The 20872-nt window shown below is 33.7% G+C and overlaps 1 protein-coding gene across 4 annotated transcripts in view; it reads left to right on the top strand.

The window, feature by feature from the left end:
- The window catches only part of MTX2 (metaxin 2), a 61519-nt gene extending 41486 nt beyond the window's left edge, over positions 1 to 20033 (top strand). For 3 of the 4 annotated variants that reach the window (XM_006739531.3, XM_081814126.1, XM_031034749.2), the window contains 7 exons: positions 3298 to 3370; positions 7365 to 7441; positions 8721 to 8813; positions 9319 to 9357; positions 9743 to 9868; positions 10946 to 11022; positions 19578 to 20033. In XM_006739531.3, coding sequence (XP_006739594.1) covers positions 3298 to 3370; positions 7365 to 7441; positions 8721 to 8813; positions 9319 to 9357; positions 9743 to 9868; positions 10946 to 11022; positions 19578 to 19761 — 669 coding nt within the window. In that variant the 3' untranslated portion in view covers positions 19762 to 20033. Of the gene's footprint in view, positions 1 to 3297; positions 3371 to 7364; positions 7442 to 8720; positions 8814 to 9318; positions 9358 to 9742; positions 9894 to 10945; positions 11023 to 19577 lie in introns of all 4 variants that reach the window. The other variant, XM_031034750.2, reaches the window with a different exon arrangement.
- Positions 20034 to 20872: the final 839 nt, after the last annotated feature.

Genomic DNA, 20872 nt, shown 5'->3' with positions numbered 1-20872 from the left:
TAATTAGAACTACATTTTTTCTTTGGATTTACGTAAGAATAAAAATATGAAGACTGCAGTTTCAGAATTGAAAATAAAATGTGTTTTAGGTTGGTGTATCATGCTGTTTTATTTGGGGGCTGATAAGAAATGGAAAGTGAAGGTTGAAATTATTATTTTGTAACCTCTCAGGAATTTTCTTCCATTCTACAAAAGAAAGGAGGAACTACTGTTTGAATCAAAGCCTAGTTTGGATTTAACATTTTTATATTCTCAAAGACAGTCATAGTAGTGTTCTGTTTTATATTTTTAACGTTTGAATGAAAATACTGTGTGCCATCAGACTTCTTTGTAAACTGCAGGTTAATACATAAAATTTCTTTTGAATCGGGGATAAAGAGTAATTGTAGTAAATGCTGCAAAATTAATCTTTGGCTAACTACAGTTATGCCATCAGTTGAGGTCTGTGGTGAGTTGAGTGTTGCTAAATTGGTCAAAATGCAATCAGTTATATTTTAGTAAAAAAGTGAAAAATTCACAGGCCTGGAAACACGGCTTTGATTGTAGAACATTACCATTTTGCTTAATCCTTTTTGGTGAAATACAGCTTTTTGAAATAGTGGTTAGTACAGTTACCACTGTACATTTAGTTTAGCAAAATATACAATATTTACCATTTTTATAGTAGTATAATTGTTAACTAACAAGGGAATATATTCAGACATTTAAGAAGATAGTATTAAGTAGTTCTTTCAGATTCTTTTTGTTCGTCTCTGAAGGCCTCATCCCCTTTTATTCCTTCATTCTCAGAAGATGATTTCTTTCCCATTTCATAGAATGTGAACATTCTCTCATCTTCTTGTCCTTCTTGCTTATCAACTGCAGTCATTACTGGCTGCAACCACCCCTTGCATTAGAGTGGGGAAAGTGCCCTGTTTCCTGGCAGAAGACCAGATACCTATACCTGTGCTCTTACATCCCTTTTTACCTTCTCATGGATCTTGTATGCCTGTTACTCTACCTGTTTTTTGTCCTTTCAGTGTGTTTCCGCTGTGTTTTTTTCTTTTCTATTTATGTTTTAACAATTTCAACCTTTCTTCATCATCGGGTACAGATACATATGTAATAGGAGGAAGACCCTTCTAATCCCTTCTTCCTTTTCTTATCCATTCTTCTTGAAAGAGCTGCTGATACTTCTTGTCTCTAATTCTTCCATTCCTAGCAATCTGTGTTTTTTGATCCTACTCTATACTTGTGGGTCAGTCAAGTAGTTCACTATCGTTGTTATAATTTGGGAGCACAGGACTCTGAGAAACAAACTGAGGGTTCTAGAGGGGAGGGTGGTGGGGGCTATGGGTTAGCCTGGTGATGGGTATCATCAGGTATCACGTCACCCAAGGAGGGCACGTATTGAATGGAGCACTGGGTGTTATTCGCAAACAATGAATCATGGAACACTACATCAAAAACTAATGATGTAATGTATGGGGATTAATATAACATAATAAAATAAAATTAAAAAAAAGAAAAAATAATTTGGCAGCACAGGTTATAGTATTTAGAGGACAGTATACACTTAAACAGACACAAAAGAGTCAACTTTTGGTTGGCTGAGGTGGTGTTTAAAGCTAGAAACAGTAATTATTGATGAATTAGTTAAAATTCACTTTGGCTATGAGTTATAGAAAACCCAAAATAGCAGAGACTTAAAAAGATAGAAGTTTATTTCTTCTTCTTACAAGCACAGGTAATCCAGGTTCGGTGACTCCATGATTCTCAAGGAACTAGGCTTTACTCTTGTTGCTCTGCCATCTTCAACTCTCAGCTTCTGTTTCATGGTTCAATTTGACTGCTGTGGCTATAGTCATCCTTTTCCTATTCTAGTGAGCGGGAAGGAAAAAAAGCAGAGAGGCCATATCCCTTCCTTTTATTTTATTATTATTTTTAAAGATTTTACTTATTTTTTTTTAAAGATTTTATTTATTTATTTGAGAGAGCGAGAATGAGAGAGAGTACATGAGAGGGGGGAGGGTCAGAGGGAGAAGCAGGCTCCTCGCTGAGCAGGGAGCCCGATGCGGGACTCGATCCCGGGACTCCAGGATCATGACCTGAGCCGAAGGCAGTCGCTTAACCAACTGAGCCACCCAGGCGCCCAGATTTTACTTATTTTTTAACAGAGAGACACACAGCGAGAGAGGGAACACAAGCAGGGGGAGTGGGAGAGGGAGAAGCAGGCTCCCGTGGAGCAGGGAGCGCGATGCGAGGCTTGATCCCAGGACCCTGGGACCATGACCGAAGGCAGACGCTTAATGACTGAGCCACCCAGGCGCCCATTATCCCTTCCTTTTAAAGAAACTTCCTAGCAGTGGCCCAGAACTTTAAGGCCCATTGGCTAGAATTTAGACATTGGTCACATCCAGTTGTAAGGGAGGCTGGGAAATAAGCTTATTTCCGATAGCCATGTGTGAAGATATAATTCATGGTTTTTAAAAGGGATTGCATAACATTCCATGATTTGGATTCACCATAAATGATTTACTTGTTCTGTATTGATAGACATTTAAGTTGCTTATGAGATTTTTGTTACTATAACAAAGTACAAATCAACAACTTACGTCTTGGGGATCCTGGGTGGCTCAGTCCTTGAGCGTCTGCCTTCGGCTCAGGTCATGGTCTCAGAGTCCTGGGATTGAGCCCCACATCGGGCTCCCTGCTCGGCGGGAAGCCTGCTTCTCCCTCTCCCACTTCCCTTTCTCGCTGTGTCTCTGTCAAATAAATAAATAAAATCTTAAAAAAAACCCAAAAACTTATATCTCTAAAAAGTGAATTAGTGAACATAAAAGCTACACATTAGAATACTGAGTATTATAGGAGAGAACTTGGAAGTAGCAGAAATAACATTTTGAGAGTTTTTCTCTAAGTCGAGAAAGGTGAAGATCCCGTAAGGAGTAGTGGAATTAAGCAATACCTTATAAAATTTGGACTTTAGTCATCATTAAAGAAAATTAAACCAAAATATAGTATTGCTGGCTTACACAAACTAATGCAGTAAAATAAGTGTAGATAATTTACATTTTTTTTCTTAAGCGTGTATAAATGTCATACATTTACTGGTGTCTAAGTTACATTGATTTTTTTAGTACTGAAATGACGTTTTGTTTTGTTTGGAATACAGATCTTTCACTTTAATTTGTTTCATTCTTTTCCAATAAAGTGTTACTATGTGAGCTATTAAGTTTAGAAAATAAATAAATAAAAAGTTGTGTTCAAATATATATATACTTTCACTAGGCTAACTATACTTCTCTTGATTTGCAGGCCTTTTTGCAAATGTGTAATCTGCCTATCAAAGTGGTTTGTAGGGCAAATGCAGAATATATGTCTCCATCTGGTAAGTTTTTAAAAATTCTCTGTTAATATTCTGCATTGATACAATTGTAGTGTTAGTCCAGTTTGAACCTACAATTTTAAAAGGCCTATTTTTGTTTGTTTGTATATTCATCCTTTGAAGAATTTCCCCATGGTTTTGTAAAGTAACAGTTGTAAACTTGATAGTCTTTGGGTGGACATGGCTATTCATTTCAAATCTGTGGTCATAGTTGGTTACTAGAAAGTTACAGAAATTGTTTTAAGTAGTAAATATTAAGAAAATACATAATCTCAGATATCCCCAGTCTTATTTACATAGGACTGTTTCCACTTCAGAAAACAAATTTTGGTATTAATGAATCCATTCGGTATTAAACACACTTCTCCAAACTATGTTCTATTATTCAGAGGGAAGAAGAGTGATTATGGAATAATTAAATTTACTTGTCAAAGATCTTAAGTTCATCTCTGAATGCTTTTGGTTTCTAATCTTTGTTTTATTTTTATTTCAACAGATTTTAAGATACTTATTAAGATTTTAGCCTTTCTGCTATTTTTTATGATCAGTATTGCCTTTTCTGTGTGTCATGTATTAGTAGATTAAGGTAAAGTTTTAAATAAATGTGGTTCAGATAATTTCTAATATAAAAATATAGTGCACAAAGCTGATAAATGTTAACTAGAATTGGTATGGATTATAATTATGGTTCTGCTGCTGCAGCAATAACACAGAATCATTCCTTTATGGGTAAATCCATTGAATATAAATGATTGGGATAAATGTGTTACATTGCTTTTTTAGGGAGACATTTATCTATCTCCTCCCTCTGAAGGTAACTTAGAAATGATTTGTGTAAACCATTTTCTTTTTTTCTTTTCATCTTAGGTTCTTAAAGGTGGTAATAATTGTCAAAAGCTGTGAAGACAGCCTCCATACACACTGAAAATTCTACATTAATACCTCTACACTTAAAGATTTATGAATATGGGACACCTGGGTGGCTTAGTCGGTTAGGCGGCTGCCTTCGGCCCGGGTCATGATCCCAGGGTCCTAGGATTGAGTCCCACGTCGGGCTCCTTGCTCAGCAGGGAGCCTGCTTCTCCCTCTCTCTCCCTCTGCTTGTGCTCTCTCTGTCAAATAAATAAAATCTTAAAAAAAAAAAAGATTTATGAATATACATTTTAAGACATCTCCATAAAAGAATTTCTAGACTTGTAAACATAGACATATTTTAGATTGTTGAAGGCCATTAATTGACTCATTTTCTGTTAATTTTGAATGTAGGTTTTATAAACTTTCTGAATTCTGGTGAGATGAATTATATTGGATTCTGTCCATCTTTTTCCTTTATGTAATCATATAAAAAGAGTGTAGCTATACATATAAAAAAGTTAATAATCTGATATTAAAGTTGATATCTTTGGCGAATGAGGAGAAGCCATAGAATTCATCCACCTGTTTCCTAAAAAGACTATACTGAGTACCACCCAGGTGGATATCTTTTTATAGACTCTGTGAAAGACAAATAACTATTATAGAGGCTGCAGGACATACACACACACACACAGAGTCATAGGAGGAGTCTCCTGTAGGCAGATGAAAATGGCACTTTCTGTTAAGGCATTTATTTAAAATTTCATTATAAGTAGTATTATTCTCTTTTACCATATGATTTGGGGTGATTAGGGGAATGTTTTATTTTTTTGCTTGATCTTGTTGTGGTAGGTTTTTAAAGCAGAGAACATCGTGCAGTATTCAGAAATCAAGTCACTTTTGGCTAAGAGTTAGGAAATTTTTACTCTAATCCTTCTGTGACCTTGTCACATATTGACAGTTTCCTTGGGAAATTTCACTTCTCTTTTTTGAGCTTCAGTGACTTCATCTGTAATATGTGGTGGTTGGACTAGATGGTATTTGAGGCTCTTTTTATTTCTAATATTTTCTGAATCTACAAACTTGCTTGCTTTCTTCTTGCTTCCTTTGTTTAAGCTCTAAGAATGATTATTCTGCCTAAAATAAGAAATAGGGCCCTCAGTTTGTTTTTCTTCTTTTAAAATGACCTTTGATTGGTGCCAGAGAATAAATGTCTCACCGTGCTTTTGCTTGATACCTGCAATAATAAGAATATAACATTGGCTTCACTTTAAGTCAGGCGAGTGACAAAAAACTTTATTCACTTCTAATTTGTTGCCTTGATTTTTATATATTTCTTTGTATTTAGGGATAGACTACCCACACTGCTTTCCTGCTTCAGAATCTACAATACTGAAAGTATTTTTACAAAAAGAAAACACAAACTCCTTCTTCCAAGAATGCGAAACTGGATATTGAAAATGAGAAATACACTTCCCTTTCAAAATGTTACAACCTAAAAATAGCCTTCAGTCTAGGCATTTATCCACACATAGTTTTCATTCTCAGATCATTTTATCTCAGAGGACCTGTACTATTTCTAGCATTAGAGTACTTACAAAGATTTTATCTCAAGTTAAAAAAGAGTATGACCTAATACCCAGATAAATTCTTTTCTTTTTTGCAAGATTTATAAAGCAGTAGAAGAAGGCAATGTGGAATTCAGTGTTTTTATATTGGTTACATGGAAATGTCTTCTAAATATATCTATTGAGTTGTTGTTTCCCTGAAGGCCTGCCTGCCTTTTGTGATACGTGTTATCCTATGGATGTAGATGAAGCTTTTGTTGGTGCTGTGCACCTCATCCATTACCCTTGGGCTGAGTGAGACAGAGAGGAGTGAATCTGTTGAAAAGGACCATGAAGAAGCCTGCTGTTAGTGTGAACTCTATTTGAACTAGGTCTGATAGCAAGTTTCATCCTCTAGCTTTTGGGGTGAACTTTGTTGCTATTTAGAGACTATTTTGTTATCATCTCTGATAATTTCATCAAGTATTGGTATTTATAAAAATGAAATACTACTTTTTTTAATGTGACATGTATTTAGAGAAGCCAGTTTTTATAAGCCTACTTCTTATTTTTTCCCCCCAAATGTGTCTGGGAACATATTTTGTATTATAATTCATAAACTAGCTTATCTTCAAAGATTGCTAATTCTCTTAATTCCTGATTTTTTTGAGTCAAAGACATTATGGTACCATTATGTGCTTAAAATTTTGAACTTAATGGGTATCTGAGATTTAAAAATAGATATAAAAAGAAGTCATCTTTTTTTTTTTTAAAGATTTTATTTATTTATTTGACAGAGAGAGACACAGCGAGAGAGGGAACACAAGCAGGGGGAGTGGGAGAGGCAGAAGCAGGCTTCCCGCAGAGCAGGGAGCCCAGTGTGGGGCTCGATCCCAGGACCCTGGGATCATGACCTGAGCTGAAGGCAGACGCTTAATGACTGAGCCACCCAGGCGCCCCAAAAGAAGTCATTTTCTTAAATGTAGTTTAAAATATAGATTGATTCATTATACTCTGAATAGGAGGTCCCATTACATTTCTTTCAAATCTATCAGTGGCTGTGAACCAGTGTTCGGCCTTGGTTCATGTAATTTCAATAATTAGTATTTACTGCTATATTATATAGCGATTTGTTAGGGTTAGTTCTGAAAAAGGAATATTGTGATCAGTTATTATATACAAGTGAGAACTCTAGAAATGAATCTCCTTTTTTTTTTTTAAGATTTATTTATTTATTTATTTGACACAGAGCAAGAGATAGAGAGAGCAGGAACACAAGCGGGGGGAGTGGGAGAGGGAGAAGCAGGCTTCCAGCCGAGCAGGGAGCCCAGTGTGGGGCTCGATCCCAGGACCCTGGGATCATGACCTGAGCCAAAGGCAGATGCTTAAGGACTGAGCCACCCAGGCACCCCGAATCTCCTTTTTCTTTTAAAATTAGTAATTGTTGTTTAAAACTTTATAGAATTTAATGTACACATTTAATTATAATTTTCCAAAAGTTATAGGGATACAAAATCAGTATATTAATAAAACACATTCTATTTTTGTATTAATTTACTGAAAGTGTTTTCATACATTTTTTTTTCCCTCAACAGGTAAAGTACCTTTTATTCATGTAGGAAATCAAGTAGTATCAGAACTTGGTCCAATAGTCCAATTCGTTAAAGCCAAGGTAATAAAAAAAAGATATTAAATATATTTGATCACAGTTAGTCTTAAGTCATTCATCATTCTTTAGTGTGTCTTAACATTTATATTGATTTTAACCTAGTTTTATAAAATGCCAATATAAACTAGTAGAGAAATATTTCTAAAGTGTAATTTTTCCCCCATAATGTAAATCAGTGGCAGAAGATGTAATTTGATCTTCACAAAATGGTACATAATTTTCTAACTTACACTTATGAGAGTTTTGGTCATAAATAAAAACTTAGGTTGTTATAAAATGTCAGGTTAACCTTTGAGAAGGGAGATATAGGATATATTTAGAAGTTGAACGTATTAATATATACATTTGAATTCAGTTTAGGTTTTAATAGTTACAAAGGACAACCTCCATTAACATTTTGGGGAACATCCTTCCAGACTTTTCCCTATACATACACAGAAGAATATAGATCATACTATTATGTGGTATTTTGCAACCTGCCTTTTAAAATCATCAATATGTTTGGAGATTCTTCCATGTTAATGACTGTAGAAATATATCATCCTTTTAAGTTGTTGTATAGTATTTTATTGTATGGATGTATTATAATTTATTTATGTAAGCCTTTATTGATGGACACATAAATTGTTGTCAGTTTTTGGCTCTTATTGAGTGTTAAGATAAATATTCTTCTACAGATACCTTTGTACACTTGTCAGATTATCTCCTCAGGATAAATTCCTAAGAGTGATCCTGCAATATTAAAGGGTATGCATTTTTAAAGTCTCACCACAGATGGCTGGATTGAACTAAAGGGTTATATACCATTTTATGCATCTACTCATTATTATAGTATATGAGAATTTTAAAATTAGTGTCTATTTCCCTATACATTTACTAACATTTTTTTTTTCACCTTTGACCACTTTATAAGCAACACGTGTCAATCTTTTGGCATTTATTTTATTACTAATAAGGTTAGTCTCTTAAAAAAAAACACAAGGTTTACTGACCATTCTGTTTTCTTCTTTTGTGAAATAATTGATAATGTAATTTTGTCCATTGAAAGATACATTTTTATAATGGCACATAAATACTACTTATTAATATTTTGTAGTGATAGATTATTAACTATTTTTTCATATATAATTTTATTTTAGGAGATATTTTAGAAATTTATTAGACATTTATAGTAAAAACATTGATGTAGTAAAAACATTCATATTCACTTGGTAGTAAGATAACTGAAAGTTTTTGTCTATTTAATATGATGCTCTTTTAAATTTTTTTAAATTCCCTTTAGGGCCATTCTCTTAGTGATGGGCTGGATGAAGTCCAAAAAGCAGAAATGAAAGCCTACATGGAATTAGTCAACAATATGCTGTTGACTGCAGAGGTATAATAGAAGATAATAGGCCTTGAAAAGAAACTTTCCTCTCATAAAAGATCATCTTTCTTATGGGCTATTTTAAAGTTATTGAGAAATAGGAATTATAGTCAAGCAATTCTAGGGCTAGGATGGTTACTGAAATTATTTGGTTATTATGTTTGAACAAGTTGTCTGACATTTTCAGATCCAGTTTTCCTATTGTAAAAAGGAGTGATTCTTGCCCACTCATTATTTGACTTTGGCCTTGGGAGGTTTACTTAAATAATATCTGTAAAATACTTTAATGGTATTTAGAGGTGTACTACTGTATGAATAAGAAATACTTTTATTAAGTATTACCATTAATTAAATTTAATAATTCTGTATAGCAACATTAGCCAGAGGAGGGAAAACTCATATATGTGACTTTTATAAAGTTGGCTTATAAAAAAATCACCATGGCAAGAAATGTTTCTTTATCCATTTTCTCTTTGGTATTCTAAAGTTTTAGTGACTGTTCTTTTGTTCCTAGTTGTATCTTCAGTGGTGTGATGAAGCTACAGTAGGGGAGGTGAGTGGTTCTGCAGCATTTATCTTAATTAAAATTTAATGAGAAAACACTTTTGCTCAGGATCGTAAGTCCCTGCTCATAAATGAAACATTGTGGTTTATACCATTAGTGATACAGTTTTTCACTTACTTTAATTTTGCTTGCACATACATTTTAGGGAAGCTATATGTCATAGTTTGATATAACTGGTTGCAAAGTACATAAAAGTTTATATATTTTTAAAGGAAATGGTTTGAAATTTTAATTTTTTAGATTGCAAGCTATGTATTTTTTTCAGATTGCTGTATTTGTGTTCTGAAAATATATTTTCCTAAGTATTCTGTTTGTAAAAACAGGCTTTGTTTTTAGAAAGAATCATGTTTGTCACAAAATCTTTTTGCTCTAGATCACTCATGCCAGATATGGATCTCCTTATCCTTGGCCTTTGAATCATATTTTGGCCTATCAGAAACAGTGGGAAGTCAAACGTAAGATGAAAGCTATTGGATGGGGTAACAAGACTCTGGACCAGGTGAATTCAGATAATTCAGATCGAAGTGAGGGTTTCCTCAACTTTAAGGCATAAGAAACTCATTTTTTGTGTTGATAATCTTTAAAAATCTCAGCATAATAAAAAAATTAAGAAAACATTTGCTCTTATTTTTTTCTGACATGAAGTGGTTTTTATTTGTTTTATAAAAATCACACATGCTTATTGTAAAACAAACTATATAATACAGAAAAGTTCAAAAAGGAAATAGAAATTGCTTGAAGTCCTACCACCTAGAAATTGCCACTGCTAACTGTTTGGAGAACATTCTTCTAGATGTCTCTGAATAACATTTTCCTTAAATGGGGATCATATTATACCTGGCACTCTGTAATCTAATTTCCATTCACCAATACATTGTGGGCATCTTTTATGTCAATAGATACAGATCTGCAGCATCAGGGCTTAAAAACCGTGTTAAATACAGCTCTTAATATATCTATTTTTCTTTGGTCTTAAATTTACCGAAATCGCAAAATTTAAAAAATATATAGCTTTTCAAGGTCATGAGATTGAACTAATTCAGTCATTAAACTAATAATGTCTCTTTTCCAAGGCTACTCATAGTCCTAGCCAGCCAATTTACTGATGTGTGACACACTGGGGGATTGGGTAAATGAATAGGGATTGAGTATATAAAATCCATCTCCACTAGTGGGAAAACAACTCAAATGCTTTTTTACTCATGGTGGGTCAGCAGTGTCATCTTTATGAAGCAGATTTTTTTTATATATGTAAAGTCATTTGAATCTATGGATTCAGGAAAACATTTTTGTAGGGGGTGAAGTTTTGAGATAGAAACTTTCTTAATAGTAATCCTTGTAAGTAACTTAAATGTACTTGTGTTTAAAGGAACTTTGCTCTCAAATTTTCTTCCTATTTCTTATATAGAAAGTATTACTTATGTTCTATACATGTTCTGTAGTCTGATTTAAATATATTTAAAAGGTTACCTAAATTTACATTTTTTGTTATAAACTGTGATACAAATTAAGTTTTGACACATTTAATTGTTTTGCTAATTTAAATATTTTCCTTTGGGTCTGTTGCCTATGTTAGGTCTTAGAAGATGTAGACCAGTGCTGTCAAGCACTTTCTCAAAGACTGGGAACACAACCGTATTTCTTCAATAAGCAGTAAGAAACTTTATCTTTTTTTTAGTTTCTTTTCTGTACTGTTAGGTTACAGATTTATTTTACCATGGAGGAATTGTTTTATCCAGAAATATTTATGAAAAGATTTTGTTTTCTTTTTCATTTTTGCCATCATTAAATATTTACTTAGCACTTCTTGGTTATCAGGCACAGCTCTAGGCTCTGGGATACTAAAATTTCTAAAATGCAGTCCTTGCCATTAAAAATTTGTCTTAAGGGCAGACATGGAAACCAGTCATTATTTTATGATATGATAGAGGTACTACTAGAGGTAGTTGGAGGTGCTGTGTATGGAACTACATTATCTTAAAATCTACATTTGCAAAATACTGTTAAAACATGAAGTATAACCATACTTGTTTATACAGGGTGATACCCTGGGGACCAGAAAAGTGAATAAAACTAAACAGTAAAAAATTTTGTTGGATGGACAAGCACCATTATGAACTTATCTTTTAAAAGTTAATGAAAATATTTGTAAAGCACAGAAATTAGTATGAAAGATATAGATTAAATATATATGCACATATATCTAAATTGAATAATTCATGTTTCATTAAGACAGAATTATTTTGTAATCTGGAAAAGAATATCTAATATATGCAAAGAATGGATTTCCTTTTTTTTTTTTTAAGTTACAGTTTTAATGTATTAGAATCATCCTGTGATCCAGTTTAAGATGGGCTTAAATTAACATTTTAATCTTAATGTTTTACTTAGAAATTCTAGCCTTTTCTTGGCTCTGTAATAAAAATGTTTCCTTTTTAGAGTGATAATTTTTTAAAAGGTTTATTTGCTATTAATTATTATATCTTTATAGGCATTCATCTTCTATAGCCATATCCTATATCTTTTGGTAGAGATACTAGTATTAGCAAAAATGACAATGATGATAGCTTGGAAGTATTTGTTATATTAATGTATGCTACATATAACTGAAATTTGGGGTCTTTTGATCTCTGAAGCACAAAGGTCACAGAATTCAAACCATGAAATCCTGGTAGGTAAAGCTTCACCAGCTATGTTCCTATTTCTAGTGATGTTTGTGATGCAGAGTCTATTTGTTTAGTCTCTAACACAAAAGAAATATAGCTACATATTAGTACCAGGTAGTTCCTTTTCTTGCTGATATAGGAATTCTTAGGGCTGAAAAGCCCAGAAGAGGTGTGTTTTACTGTTTGAAGTGCATCATTATGTTTTAGGAGTTAGTTTTGTTATGCATGCTCTCTTCATGGGAGTCCAGGAGAATATATCTGACTTATTCTTCTCATTTCAACCCAGTGTCAAAGACTTCATTCATAACTAGGTATCATTCAGCATGTGATTTAGTGGAAATATCAAAGTATATTTTTTCTTATAAAGATACAATTATATTTAAGCTCATAATGAAAAACTCAAAATTTAGAACAAGCACAAAACCAAAGATTTGCTATGGAGGAACCATTTAATTTATATTAAGATGTAGGTTTCTGAAATAATTTTACCTTGTATGAGACTTACATAAACATTTTTCCCTAATGATTGAAAAATAGATTTCATTTTTTTTAGATTTCATTTTTAATTTTAGTTTTACCCCATTGTCTAATTAGTAGTAAACTGTAATTACGAAAAAGTCATTTGTATTTTCACTTTGATGTGACATCATTTTTCTCATTTTTTTTATCTGTCAGGAATCATTACTTTGTGAGATACTGTGCTTTAGTGAATAGAGCACTGGCTTAAGTCTAGATAATGTAGTATTGGATTCCAGGTCAGTGGGCCTGAATTCTGTTCTTGGCTCTAATATATATCAGACTTTGGCAGGTTACTTTATTTCCCTGTGTATCTTCCCTTTACCCCCTAAAATTAGAATAAATTTTTCTCCTAGCTAACCTCCTGGGGATATTGAGAAGACTCATGAAAGAAACTCAGTAGTTTTATTTGATGAGAGAAGGGGAATGGGTAGATGAGGGAGATCCTGCAGCAAGAATAGGAATTGGGAAAAGAGGACAAAGAAGATAAATGGTGGAAAGAAAAATTTAGGAAAGTGAAATTGAAAGAAATTAGAAATAACACAAGATGGATACTAACACTGGTGGCCTTTTTTATCTTTTATAATGTATAGTGTTACTTGGTAGCTTTTAAATATTTAAGTCATATTTCCAAAATGCAACAAAAACAAAATCGGTATTTCCTGTTGTATACAAGCTATCTTATTGATGTGGTATCTGTTAAGACACCTATCCAAAGGCTACTGGGTCATTTGTTCTTTTTCATGTGGTGGGCATGGACTCAGAATGAAAAAGTAAAACTTTTCTTAAAGTGTTATTTTTATGTTACCTTTTTTCCCCTACGTGTAGTCAGGATAGAATGAGTTATACCATTGTAAAGCATTTATGAGCTCCTTGCAGGTCTGTATGTTTTCTAAACAAAACCTGCTTATCAGCAGAGGGTCAGTAAGTGTTGGTTAAAAGTAGCTTAAATTGGGAAGTTGGAAGAGGAGTTATATTTGAAAAAGAAAGAGTTCTGCATTAACTATTAAATGGTAAAACTTGAAAATATGCCCTCATATACTGATGGGAAAGGGTATTGAAGAAATGCTGCAAAAATTATACGTGGGAGGGGCGCCTGGGTGGCTCAGTTGGTTAAGCGACTGCCTTCGGCTCAGGTCATGATCCTGGAGTCCCGGGATCGAGTCCCGTATCGGGCTCCCTGCTCAGCGGGGAGTCTGCTTCTCCCTCTCCCGCTCCCCCCTCTTGTGCTCTTTCTCTCTCTCACTCTCTCTCTCAAATAAATAAATAAAATCTTTAAAAAAAAAATTATACATGGGAATCTTAAGATGAAAAATTTCAGGGAAGAATTGGATTTTACTGAGGTTTATTCAGTAAAGAAATTACCAGTGGAGAAATTGAATCAGTAATCAAAACACTCCCAACAAACAAAAGTCCAAGACCAGATGGTTTCACAGGTGAATTCTGCCAGACATTTAAGAAGAGTTAATACCTATTCTTTTTAAGCTATTTCAAAATACAGAAGAGGAAGGAAAACTTCCAAATTCATTCTATAAGGCCAACATTATTCTGATACCAAAACCAGGTGAAGATACTACAAAAAAAGAAAACTAGGCTAGTATCTGTAATGAGCATTGATGCAAAAATCCTCAACAAAATATTAGCAAACTGAATTCAGTAGTTTATTAAAAGGATCATTCACCAAGATTAAGTAGGATTTACTTTATTTTATTTTTTTAAAAGATTTGTTTTAGAGAGAGAGAGCGAGCACATGTGAGCAGGGGGAGGGGCAAAAGGGGAGGGAGAGAGAAAATCTCAAGCTGACTCCCTGCTGAATGTGGAGCAGGACTTGGGGCATGATCTCTTGACCCCAAGATCATGACCTGAGCTGAAATTAAGAGTGGACGCTTCACCAACTGAACCGCCCAAGTGCCCCAAGATTAAGTGGGATTTACTCCATGGATGCAGGGGTGGCTCACTATTCTCAGATCAATCAGTATGATACATCACATTAATAAGAGGAAGGATAAAAACCATATGATCATCTCAGTAGATTCAGAAAAGGCATTTGACAAAATACAATATCTCTTTAGGATAAAAACTCAACAAAGTGGGCATAAAGAGAACACACCTCAACATAATAAGTGCCATTTATGAAAAATCCAGCTAACATATTCAATGGTGAAAAACTGAAAGTTTTTCCTTTAAGATCAGGAACAAGGCAAGAATATCCATTCCCACCACTTTTATTCAACATAGTACTGGAAGTCCTAGCCACAGCAGTCAGATAAGAAAAAGAATTAAAAGGCATCCAGATTGTTAAGGAAGAAGTAAAACTGTCACTGATTGTAGATGACATGATAATATATGTAGAAAATCCTAAAGACTCCATCAGAAAACTATTAGAACTCAAATGAATTCAGTAAAGTTATAGGATACAAAATTAATATATAGAAATCTTTTGCATTTCTATGCACTAACAGACTAACAGAGAAATTAAGAAAACAATCTCATTTATAATTATATCAAAAAGAATAAAAATATCAAGGAATAAATTTAACCAGATAGGTGAAAGACCTTATACTATGAAAACTATAAGACATTGATGAAAGAAATTTAACATGACACAAATGGAAAGATACAGCATGCTCATGGATTTGAAGAATTAATATTGTTAGAATGTCCATACTACCCAAAGTAATCTACAGATTGAATGCAATCCCTATCAAAACACCAATAACACTTTTCACAGGAGAACAAATATATCCAAGGTATGCATGGAACCACAAAAAACCTTGAATAGCCAAAGCAATCTTGAGAAAGAAGAACAAAGCCGGATGTATCATAATCCCAGATTTCAAGATATACTACTAATCTATAGTAATCAAAACAGTATGGTACTGGCACCAAATCAGATACATAGATCAGTGGAAGAGGATAGAAAGCCCAGAAATAAACTCATACATACATTACATGGTCAATTAATCTATGACAAAGGAGGCAAAAATATACAATGGAGAAAAGGATAGTCTTTACAATAGTGTTGGGTAAACTGAACAGCCACATGTACAAGAATGAAACCAGACCCCTCTCTCACACCATACACAAAAGTAAACTCAAAATGGATTAGAGACCTGAATGTGAGACCTGAAATCATAAAACTAAAAGAAACATAGGCAGTAATGCTTTAGACATCATCCTTAGCAACATACTTATGGGTATGTGTCCTCAGGCAAGGGAAACAAGCAAAAATAAACTTGGGGCTAAAAAAGACAACCTACTGAATGGAAGAAGATATTTGCAAATGATATATCTGATAATGGGCTAATATAGAAAATATATGAAGAATTTCAACAACTCAACATCAGAAAACCAATCTGATTTAAAATGGGCAGAGGACCTGAATATTTTTCCAAAGAAGACATACAGATGGCCAACAGACACATGAAGAGATGCTCCACATCACTAATCATCAGGGAAATGCAAATCAAAACCACAATGAGATATCACTTCACCAGTCAGAATGGCTATTATCAAGAAGATAAGAAATAAAAAGTGTTAGTGAGGATGGAGAAATTGTGTGCTAGTGGTGGGAATGTAAATTGGCACAACCACTGTGGAAAACAGTATGGAGTGTCTTCAAAAAATTAAAAATAGAAATATCCAGTAATTTCACCACCAAGTATTTATCCAAAGAAAATGAAAACACTAATTTGAAAAAAATATATATACCCCCTATGTTTATTGCAGCGTTACTTATAATAGCCAAGAAATAGAAGCAAGCCAAGTATCTATCAGTAGATACATAGATCAATGGAACAGGTGTCTATCAATAGGTGAATGGATAAAGTGTGTGTGTGTGTGTATGAAATATAAAATGCTATATATAATATATATGCATATAATATGGAATATTAATCATAATCCATGAGATCTTGCCATTTGCAACAACATGGATGGATAAATCAGACAGATGGATAAATCTGAAATAAATCAGACAAAGAAAGACTATGATTTTACTTATATTTGGAATCTAAAAAACGAACAAAAAGATTCTAAAATAAACTGGCAGTTACTAGAAGGGAGGTGAGTAGGAGGGGTAAGCAAAATAGATAAAGGTGATTAAGAGGTACAGACTTCTAGTTATAAAGTAAGTCATGGAAATGAAAATTAGAGCATAAGGAATATAGTCAGTAATATTGTAATATAGTTGTATGGTGACTACTCACAAAGTGCCTCTACATTTATCTACCTTCTGCATCCCTGGTTCTTTTCAGATATCCATTTGTTATTGATTCTTCATTTGTAATGACATTATTCATGGTGCTATTTAGTCCAATGACACTTGTGATTTTTTTTTTAACTATCTTGTTGGCTACCCTCTTAAACATGACCATTGACTGCACATCTGACTTTGATTAATAATTCTTGATGAATGTGTCAAAAAAGGGAATGCTTTTAAATATCCTACATACCTTAGGGAGGATGCTTTCCCTCTATTTGCATTCAGCAAATACTGATTCAGTTCCTTTCATCCTTTTCTAAGAAGTGGGGATATAAAAGATGTGTGCAGTGTCACCTCTAACCAGCTTAGAGTATGAGGAGAAACGGTTAAGTGGACACAGTTATAGTGTGGCATGAGAAATGCATCACCTTTTTATTGATTCATTCAAAACATATTAAGAACTCTCTCTCAGACATTGTTCTAAGTATTGGGGACACAGCAGGAAACAAGTAGAGAAGATCCTGGTAGAGGGAGACAGACAATAACAAATATTAGATAGTATTAAGTGCTACATGGAGAATGCAAATAGGATCACATGGTAATATGTGACTGCATGTCCACTTTTTTTTTTTAAGATTTTATTTATTTATTTGACAGAGAGAGAGACAGCAAGAGAGGGAACACAAGTAGCAGGAGTGGGAGAGGGAGAAGCAGACTCCCCACTGAGCAGGGAGCCCGATGTGGGGCTCGATCCCAGGACCCTGAGATCACAACCTGAGCCGAAGGGAGACGCTTAACCATCTGAGCCACCCAGGCGCCCCATGCATGTCCACTTTAGTTTGGGTGTTCAGATGTGACATTTAAGCCTTGTTCTGAAAAACAAGAAGGAGCCAGCAATGTGAAGTCAAGGGAAAAGTGTTCCAGGCAGCAGGAATAATTGGGTCAAGGCCCTAAGATTGGCTTGAGTTTGTTATGTTCAAATGGAGAAGGCAAGGCCAATATTGGTTGTGTGTTGACAGTGGTAGGAGATGAGACTAAAGAGAAAAGCAGGGGCCGGGCCAGGTCATCTAGGCTTTCTATGCTTCAGGTAAGGAGTTTGGCATATTAGTGTAAGTGGAATGGATATTCATTAGAATAGTTTATGCTTGGAGTGGTATGGTCTGGTGACATTTAAAAAAAAAAATCACTCTGGTTACTATGTGGACAATAAATAGGAGCAGGAAGGCATGTTAGGAGGCTATTGTAGTGGTCTAGGTGAGAGATGATGGTAGCTCAGAGTAGATGATAATGGGGAGAGAGAAATGGTAGTCATCAGGACATTTTTTTTTTTTTTTTTTAGTCATCAGGACATATTTGGCAGTCCTGTCTCACAACACTTGCTAATGGATATGAGAGGGTAAGAGAAAGAAGATTCAGGAGTAACCCTGAGATTTTTGGCTCAAATAGCTGAGTGGATAATGGTACCTTTTATTTTGGGAATATGGGATGAGCAAGTTTGAGATGCTTCATAAGCATTCAAGTAGAGATGTTATGTAGACATTCAAATTTATGATTCTGGGCTTTAGGGGAGGGACTGGGATTAGAGATAAATATTGGGGAATTAGTGGCATAAAGATGGGTTTAAAACCATGCAACAGCATGAGGTCCTTCATCATTAGTGATCAAGACCACATAGCTAGTAAGTAAGTGGCAGAGTTAGGATTCAAACTTCGATTTGATGGACCCCCAAATCTGTTCTTCCAAACCAGATTACTGAAACATACTTTCACATGTAGGTAGGCTAACATATATTTTCTCAAAAACTTTATCATGATGGGACTGACAGCAATAATTAGTTCATAATTACGGTGATAATTTTCTCCCTTTGGTAATATTTTAATATTATTGGCAATATTTTAATATAATGTAGTTTGGTGAAGCCTCATCTATAGACCATTAGTAGTGAGGTAGATAAATTTCAATTTTTTATTACTAATACCTAATTAAAGGGGAAAAAAACACTAGAAAATTTTTTGTTGAAGACATCTTTATTTCTCCTTCAGAAAGTTAAATTATTGAGGTGCCTGGGTGGCTCAGTCAGTTAAGGGTCCGACTCTTGATTTCATCTCAGGTCATGATCTCACCGGTCCTGAGATTGAGCTCCACTTTGGGCTCTGAGCTCATCGGGGAGTCTTCTTGAGATTCTCTCCTCTCCATTTGCCCCTCCAAACCTCCCCATCTCTAAATAAATAAGTAAATCTTTAGAAAAAAAAAAGAAAGCTAAACTATTTTTAAAAGTGGTGAAGTTAAAATTAAATCATGTTGTTAATATATGATTGGGTAATCAGGTGTCATTTGTCCAGCACCACAGTGAAATCCTCTGTGCTTTGATACCATTTTGTTTATGCTTCTATTAAAACACTTACTAAATTGCGTTGTTAATTTATGTTTTGTGTCCATGTCTTAGAATATCTTTCATGTTCTTACATCTCTATCGTCTAGCACAGTTCCTGGCACATTGGAGACCTGCTGTATTTATTTAGTGCATAAATTAATGAGTAAAATGAATATGATCCGTTACACCAATATTATTTTAACACATTACTACTTTAAAAAGCAAGTCACACAACTAGCAAATTATAATTTAAAAGTTTTTTTTTTTATATCTAACAGCAGAAACTCCAAGTAAAAACAAAATAAATTCTATCAGGTTGAGGTAGGATTTATTTCTTGTGTGACTTTTTCTTTTAAATAGATGAATAAAATGTTTTAAAAAGTAGTGTATATTCTGCCATACAAGTTAAATGCTCTTCATGTTACTTCCATTTCTACTTTTGTTTTAGGCCTACTGAACTAGATGCACTGGTATTTGGCCATTTGTATACCATTCTTACCACACAGTTGACCAATGATGAACTTTCTGAGAAGGTGAAAAACTATAGCAACCTCCTTGCTTTCTGTAGAAGAATTGAACAGCACTATTTTGAAGATCGTGGTAAAGGCAGCTCATCTATCAAATCATCTTAGAGATAATGTCTTAATTTAGTCATTATTTAAAAAAAAAATGTAACTTGTGTTACTTGGAAGTTACAGTAAATAATGGTATCAGAATTTTAAAACCAAAAACACTGCTTTTTGAAACCTCAGAATAAATTATATAATGCATCCTATACATGTACTTTATACTGTTAATTAAAATAATTCTGAATGATTTCATTTGATATGTTGTATTTGATATCTTGAAATTTTTGTTTTCGTGGAACATGTATGCATATAAAAATAAAGCTCAAAGAACTGTATGGCTGGTGTATTTATTTCCTTTTGATCTTTCTAAAAGCCACTCTGGAAGTCTTTTCTAAGATAAGTAATCTGTGTTCCATACTTTTCAGGTGACTTTAATAGATATATGGTGAACCTGGGCATGGGAAAAATGTTCTTAACAAGTATGTACTTAGAAAATGTAAATAATTGCAAGGCAGTTAAATCCTGGAACAGATTACCATTTAAGAGCATTCTTCATATCTAAACCTAATTGAATTTGTGAACATTTCATCACAGCAGCTATATTTTTATAGTTTCAGGGACCTTATTTTTTTGAGTCAAGAATATTTTAATAATATTTTATTCCTCTTGTGGGAAAGGGAGTATAGTTTTCACAGAGGTGAAATTTGTGGGAAAGGGAGTATAGTTTTCACAGAGGTGAAATTTGTATATAAGCATAAGGATTATAGGTTTTATCCCTTTCAAATTTTTAAATATTTTGTATAAAACCAAGGATGCTGTAAAGAGATGTGAAAATCATGTCATTTTTTGAAAATATCGAGAATATTTATAATATTATAATTTATAATATAATACATATTAAATAGTATATTTATTATATATTATATTTTATATATATAATAATAATATTTATAGGGGCACCAGGCATTTTTACCTCATTTAATCCTTACTAAAACACTACGAAGGATATTATTCCCAGTTTACAGAGGAGGGAATGGTAGACAGAAAGCATAATGCCTTGTCCAAGGTCATAGAGTTAGCAAGTAGTAGAGTTGGAATTCAAACACAGGCAGCCTGGCATCTGTTTGGCTTTTAGTGAACACTACACTTTATTTATTTTTTTTTTTTTTGTTAA

Source organism: Leptonychotes weddellii, chromosome 3 (genome assembly GCF_054177405.1).
Source record: "Leptonychotes weddellii isolate Sample4059 chromosome 3, ASM5417740v2, whole genome shotgun sequence".
NCBI classification, from domain to species: domain Eukaryota; kingdom Metazoa; phylum Chordata; class Mammalia; order Carnivora; family Phocidae; genus Leptonychotes; species Leptonychotes weddellii.
This window is presented reverse-complemented; position numbering and strand designations above follow the sequence as displayed.